The sequence below is a fragment of the Phacochoerus africanus genome, chromosome 3 (genome assembly GCF_016906955.1).
Source record: "Phacochoerus africanus isolate WHEZ1 chromosome 3, ROS_Pafr_v1, whole genome shotgun sequence".
In the NCBI taxonomy this organism is placed as follows: domain Eukaryota; kingdom Metazoa; phylum Chordata; class Mammalia; order Artiodactyla; family Suidae; genus Phacochoerus; species Phacochoerus africanus.
In genome coordinates, this window is record NC_062546.1 from 111921407 (window position 1) to 111928989 (window position 7583).

At 39.0% G+C, this 7583-nt stretch overlaps 1 protein-coding gene across 3 annotated transcripts in view; it reads right to left on the reverse strand.

The window, feature by feature from the left end:
* The window catches only part of PDLIM3 (PDZ and LIM domain 3), a 30890-nt gene extending 24023 nt beyond the window's left edge, over positions 1 to 6867 (reverse strand). Inside the window, exon 1 of one of the 3 annotated variants that reach the window (XM_047772381.1) lies at positions 6660 to 6867. In XM_047772381.1, the coding sequence (XP_047628337.1) occupies positions 6660 to 6752 (93 nt within the window). In that variant the 5' untranslated portion in view covers positions 6753 to 6867. The remainder of the gene's footprint in view (positions 1 to 6659) is intronic. The other 2 variants (XM_047772382.1, XM_047772383.1) reach the window with 2 other exon arrangements.
* Positions 6868 to 7583: the final 716 nt, after the last annotated feature.

Consider the following 7583-nt stretch of genomic DNA (forward strand, 5'->3'; position numbering starts at 1 on the left):
AATTGAGGATTATTACAGCTTTGGGGAGGCATTTCATAGCTGCTTTTCCATTTAGAAATTCTCCCAGACTAAGAACTGTTAGAAGAACAAAAGTTTCCATCCCTGATGTGACTTGTAGAGATAAAAATAACCTCAAACTTTTAATTTTCTCTAGGTTGGCTTGTCAAAATCAGTACAATCTATTTTTAAACTTCTGGACCAGGATGCTTTTATGGGGGGGTGAAGGGGGGTTTAAAACATGAGAAAGCATGGCTCAGCATGTTTACATTTAAGGCCTCACTTAGCTTTTCTAACATAATCTGAAATATATAAACCAAACCTGAAATTTGGTTTATATAGAACACTTGATCATGGTATAGAAAAACCAAACATTATTTCTGAGCTCTGGTTTGGATGAGTGGAAGGTAGGGTTCTGTGTGTATCTGTCTATATAAATTTTAAACAGAGACATCTGGTATGCTGAACTTAGATACTATTACTAAATTTTATTAATAGCATTAATATGGAAGTTAACACTACCTTACATTTACCCAAAATATTACATTTGCAAAGCTCTTTCTGATACTTTGACCCTTACAATAACTCTAAGACAGGCTGAACAAAGAAGGCTGCCTCTCTTTTTCAGAGGAGATGAAGTGACTAAGGAGCCTATGGCTTCTCACTAAGGTGGGAGCAGCTGTACAACTATGTCACCAATGGTTTCATTAGTCAAATAGGAAACTAGTGGTTGATAGTGATGCCGGGACCAACTTCTGACTTTGCATTCAACCTGGTAACTGAGGTCCTGGGACCTCCAAGGTGGGAGCTGATAAGAAAGAAAAACACACGTAGAGAAAGGGATGGAGACAAGGACATGATCCTTCACTTCCTTGGTCTCAAGTCTAGTGAGGCTAGTGATCAGCAAAAGACCACTAACTTGACTTGTTTTAAGTAAGTTAAACTATCTCTTTAATCATAAGAATATATTATTTCCCTGCATGATTTAATATTGTTACTTTATTACAGTATTAGTTTGCATTTTATTTTTATTACTTTATATTATTGCTCACAGTTTATTTTTAACGTTTTCCCAAATTAGGAGACGAGAGAGCTAAAATGAGCCAAAGAATTGTTCAATAGGTTCTTTATTATTCTGTTTCATCAAGGTCTCAAATGTCAAAAGCATTTGAGGGATCATCGAAAATAGTACTGTTGGCAATCACTTAGCACATGTTTTCAAACTTGTCTGATTAGAACAATCACCGAGGGTTGTTGTTTACCATAAAGATTCCAGTCCCATTGTAGATCCCTGGAATCATGAATCAGAAGTGCTAGCAGAGGGACTAGGGAATGTGTGTGTATAACAAGCCCCTCAGATGATTTCCATTATTCACATAGACCTATTTCTTGGGTCCATTTGGAAAAAAAAAAACTTATTCAAATCTTGGGTGAAGCATCTATCATGTCCTATTAACTGTGGGAGACATGAGGGAAGTCCAAGATATGGATGGCCCTGATGGGATTTGTGTTAAGAGTAAAAGTGATTGAAATAGTTATGGAACAAGACAAGTATATACTGAAGGGCTGTACTGTGGGGCATGGATCTAAATGGTGAGAAATCCTAGTGTTCAGTTGTTCCCCATTACCTACAAATAAATTCCAGTGCCTCACCGGACACTGAAAGCCCTCCAGCACCTGGCTTCAATTTTACATATCTAAAGCCATACCTTATACCTGTTCACCGAGTAGCTCTGTAAGTAGCACCTGGGCATGGGTGTTTTCAAAAGTTATCTGGACAAGTCTAATATGCAGCCTCAGTTGAGAACTATAATGATATTTTTACATTATGGTACTAGTACACTTTAAGATGAAAAAACTGATGCTCGGAAGGTATAGGAAACTTGCTTAGGGTCACACGTCCTGTGAAAATTTGAAATTCTTCATGGTCTGTGTAAAACTACAGCTCAAGCTCTTCCACTATCCCACAATGCTACCCTTGCAGGTGATCTCTCCTCCCACTCCTCCTAACTGTTTGGCCATACTTTTTTCATGGAATCCTGAACAAGTTTGTATCATGGTATTTTGTTTACATGTCTCTTCTACTGATACAGAAACTTCTCAGGGTGTAGAAGCCCATTAAGTTATAAAAGTATCCTTCACCGTGCCTTTGACATGCAGTACATTCTGCACTTAATACCTACTGGTGGGAGGTATAAATATTAGGAACAGATGAACCAGTGCTTCCATGAAGACAGGTCTTTGTTAGAACAAAATTAAGTAAGTAGTTACCCTCTGAATTCACAGGTTCCATATCCAGGATTCAACCAACTGAAGTTTGAAAATATTTGGAAAAAAATCCATAAATTTCCAAAAAGCAAAACTTGAATTTTCCACATGTTGGCAACTATTTACATAACATTTACATTATCTTATGGTACTATAAGTAATCTAGAGATGATTGAAAGTACATGGGAGGATATTTAGGTTATATGCAAATACCATTTTATGAAGGACTTGATCATTCTGGGGATTTGGGAACCCTTGAAGGGGGAATGGGGGTTGGGGGACTAAAGGGGTAGGGATGGGGGCCCTGGAACCAATCCCCCAAGGATACTGAGGGCTATCTGGAAAAAGATTGCATTCAACTATAAACATTTCTTTCTAAAAGTTCCAGATTTCCAATATAGTTTATATTAAACTACTATACTTTTCTGTGTCAAAGCCTGCAAAACTTAAGAATACAATAACAATGTACCCAAGTCCATACAGCATTCTGAGTTACAGTGATCTTGATCCTGGGTGTGCTCTGTATAGAGAGGAGGGAGGAGAAGGAAGGGGAACTGAGTGGGAAGGGACACACTGGCATCAGATGTATATAGTAACTTTACATCATGTACACAAAAGAAGCTTGTGCTTTATTCCAAATTGGACCATTTGTGAAAACAAACCATCTGTAACTTGGCTGTGATGGTAAATCCACCTCCTGGGTGGTCCAAACACTTAAGAAAGAAAGAGGCTCCTTAGAACTTTCTTGCCAGAAAAAGAAAAGTTGCTCACTTAGAGATGTGAACCTTAAACTTTATTCTTTGTAACTCTTAGGCCATTTGTATATGGTGTTTGCAATACAGTTCCCTCCCCTACGCTGAACATCCACAACTTAAATTTATATTGAGCAAAGTCTAGCACACCCTTGCCTAGAAACTACTCTCCTGCAAATCGTATCACAAGCGAACTGTTCAAAAAAATTTTTGAGATTATCTGGTGTTTGATTTACCTTACTTCTAATGTTTGTTAATGATACAAAGTTTTACACAGCCAATTAATTGTGATTTCAACGTATGGAGAGAGTTCCACTTGTAAACCCCTCCCCCAACAGAGGGTGGCGCAGAGGATCAGGGTCTGAGGACCTTGGCTACAGTTTGCCTTTGTAGAGTGTGAGGAAGGGAGGGGAGGGTATTGCTTGTAGGAAGACAAATTCATTTAATTGGCTCGAGGAATACAACTCATTTAGGGGACTTTTTTGAGCAAAAAAGTGTAGGCATTGGCATTTCAGTTCCTTGCATACTTAAGAACTTATCTAAAACAGACAAATCAAAGAATAATAACACAATTCTTACTTTTCTTTACTGTGGACTATTACTGAGGACAAATCTGCACATATTATGACAATAAAATTATGCCAAAGGTGAATTAATCACTCATATTGTGTCTATATTTATTCTATAACATTTATGATTTACTGGACACTGTGTTTGGCAGTTCTAGCCCTGAGGGGAGGGAATGCAGCCTGTTGGAAACAGATGTATCCCAACATCTGTGGTACAAGGCACAATATAAGGAGAGGTTGTAGGTCAAAAGCTATAGTAATTAAATGCAGGCAATGATTGCCACTGGAAGAAGGCTGGAGGGGCAGTATTTGAATGGTTTCCATAGGCACAGAGGACAATGAGGTGACTGGGGAAGAGAATTCTAGAGAAAAATGATAGCAGGAGAAAAGCCATGTTAGAGGAGTCATAAGTGGTCCAGAGTATCAGCACCAGTACCTATTTATGGAGTGAGGAAGAAAGGAGAGAGGAGGAAGAGAGGGAGGAAATGAAGTTGGAAACTTGAGTTGGGATAGTGGGTCAAAGGCATGAATACCATGCTAAAGACCACACATTCTCTTCTCTATAAATTAGGGGTGCCATTGAAGAATTTCTAAGAATGGGAAAGATGGGAGCAATCAACCATTTCATATGTATGGTGAACATGCAGTTTGAATTGGAGAGGCAGACAGCATCTAAGTGTTAAATTATAAAATCTTGACTAGGGACAATGCTAGAAAAAAAGTAAAGTGGTAGATCTTGAAGACATAGACTCAGTAGGACCAGGTGGTAAGTTGGATGGCACAAAATACCTATTTGGAAATATCTGTACAATAAGCAGATTTTTTCATGTGTGTGGGGGCTTTAGGATGCAAACTTTGGCAGATGGACCTGGCAGATTCTGTCCTGCCACTTGTGGTCATTGGCAGGTTAATGAATCTCTTGAAACCTCATTCTCCTCATCTGCAAAAAAGGATATTACTACTACTACTCTTAGAGGATTATTGTGAGATTTAAGTGAATTAGTGCAAATAAAGGGTTTAGAAGAGTGCATGGCAGGCAAAAAAAAATATGCTAACATATATACAACCTCATTCACTGCCTTTCAACACAGTATAAAAATTATGAAATTAACAATTATTCTACTACCTCATTACAACACTAATAATTATTTTTGTGTAATATATAGTCTTCTTCCAAATGATTTTTTTTAGTATTCTTATAGTTTCAGTGGAAATATTTTCAGTTATATGTCCACTAAGGCAAAAAAGTGCAAGTGAATATGTTTTCATTTATTCAGCAAGAATCCACTGTGTGAATGGCTTTGGGGACACTTGGAATACAAAACAGTTTAGTTTTACCTGCTCTCCTTGAGTTTAAGTTAATTGAAGAGAAGAGCCATAGTCAAATGAAATAATCATATATGGTTGTGTGGGATTATTGAATCAGGTGTCAATATGAGTGATGCAATTTAGTTATGGGTTAAAAATTCAAACAGAATTGGCTTCCCAAATAATAACTGTCATTATATCAAATGTATTTACCAATAGCTCCTGCAGTCAACTCCAAAATGTAAGTTCTGCTTTCAAATAAACACTGTTGATAATGTCAGCAACTCAACGTTTCAAACATAAGATTCATCATATTGACATGTTGCACAGTAATAGCAAGATATTTCTTTTATAAATCACTGAAGGATTTTTGTGACAAAATTAGTTCCTTAGGATTTAATATAACTATGATTTATCCTTTGTTAGGATTCAAAAGCTTATTTAATTTAAACAAATGAAAACTATACTTCAGAAACTTTAAAAATATTTTTTGGTAGAGATAATGGAAACTGCTTTCTTTAGTAAATCCATAAAAGGCATTGCTTGGCCCAGATCACTGAACCATTTTCTGCCTAATTTACTTAGGAACTTTTGGGGGGTATGTTAAGTTTTTATGAAAACACATGTCAGATGTGTTTATATGTTTTTGAAAATGCAAAACAAAGCTTGAAATGGTCCATGGTATGCATCTGTGTGAAACATGTTTTGAAACCCAAAAGACACTGGTTCTTAAAACTCTTAAGTCCAATGGAATATAAAAGGTATCACCTTGCTTAAAATTTATGTGAATGTATCAGATTATAAATTATAGTTATGAAATACATTATAAGCAGTAAGGAAGGAAAATAAAGCATAGTAAAGGTACAAATATTATGAAAGTTTGCTTTAAAATTAGGTTCAATATGCTTTATATGTGGTAACTGAAATAAAAACAATAATTTTCTGTTAAGTAAACACATGTTGAAAAAATCAGGTAGACCAACTATAAAGTTACTGACAGGACAGATTTTCTTTTGTTCCTAATTAGACAATACTTTAGAGAATATCAAGTCAGGAAAGCTTGACTTTGATAGTGAAGTATGACCTTCAGAGTTTTAGGCTGAGTGATGGTCCTCCATTAAGTAAACAATACTATCTGACACGTTTTCCTTTTAGTTTGAGTTATAGATGATGATTTCTAAGCCAAATTCTAGCTTTGGAAAATATTTATTCAAAATGCCTGGAAACCCAGGAATACGGATTAGTAATATGTTCCCTGTCTGGACTGATATGAGCAGTTCCGACTTGGCTGGCCCAGGTTGTGCCCTGCTGAAGTTTTCATCCAGTCAAGGAAGGCATTCAGATGGCGTTTGTTTCGCTCCAACCACCATGGGTACTGTCAGTTCTCTGTCTCTCTTCCTGGACCCCACCTGATTTGTTACTGAAAGGAGACCGGGAGTAAAGGACAAACAGGCAGCGCACCTCACAGCCTAGCCTTCTCTGAGCCCAGAGAAACGACGCTATCAGTTCACCTCTCCTCGGAAAGTTGCTGGGGTCCAAGAGGCTGCAGAGACCATTGCAACTGACTTGGTTAATTCTCAAAGCTGCTCTGCATCTTCCAAACCTTAGTTTGCCAAGATGCTGCTGTCCCTTGGGCTGTGACCCCATCCCGAGGCTGAGGACCCACCTAGAGCACCCCAGTGGCTCACTGGCCACTCTCCTTTCCAGGGGGACCCGCGGCACTCCAGAGTCTCCGACCTGCAGCAAAAGATCGGTAAACACCTACCCTGGTGATGATCAAGGGCTGGTTGAAGTCTATGCCCCCCGAGAGTCTGAAGCCCCAGGGCGCAGGGCCCGGCAGGATCACGTTTTGGGGCATGGTGCACGGGCTTCCTCAGGCGGGGGTGCAGCGAGTGTCCCGGGGCGGGAAAGCCCACTCTGATGCCGGGGCAGTGTCCTCGCGGGACCGCGGCCCAGGAGCTTTATCCCTGCTCCCGAGTGACGTCACCGGCCTCCCCTCCTCCCCGCCCCCTCCCACCAAGGAGAGCTCCAACTTTGGAAGAAAGACGCGCCAGACCCGCGGAGTTTACAGACGCACACCGGCCGCCCCTGGCGCAGCCTCCCAGACCTCTTGGGCGGCCGCTGGAGGAGGCTTTGGGTTACAATTCTCATTACTCTCTTAAAGCAACACCTGTCCTCCAGTTTATCTTCTGCTTGGAGGGCAGCAGTGAGCTTCATTCGACTGTAAGCCGCAGCTGTTAAGCCACAACCTCTATGTTTTCAACTAAAAAACCCACAAGCATCATCAATGCAAATGGTTATTTTACAATTTTGATTGTGCTAAAGTTTCCTTACTAGTTGTGTACTCTTGGTTAAATTACTTATCGTCCTTAAGCCTCAGTTTCTCATCTGTAAAATACGGGTAATGATGGTACATCTGTGGTAGGGTTGATCTGAGAATTAAATGAGCCATCTCTGCACAGTGCCTGGCAGAGCAGGAGTGCTCAGCAAATAGCAAGCCTTTCTGCAATTAAGTAATACGGTCAGATATATTCGTAGGTATATGTAATATACATTAATACAAATACATTAAAATTTTATTTTTATTTTTATTTTTAGTTTTTTTAGTTTTTTTTCATTTTTTTATTACTCAAATGAATTTATCACATCTGTAGTTGTATAATGATCATAACAATCTGATTTCACAGGA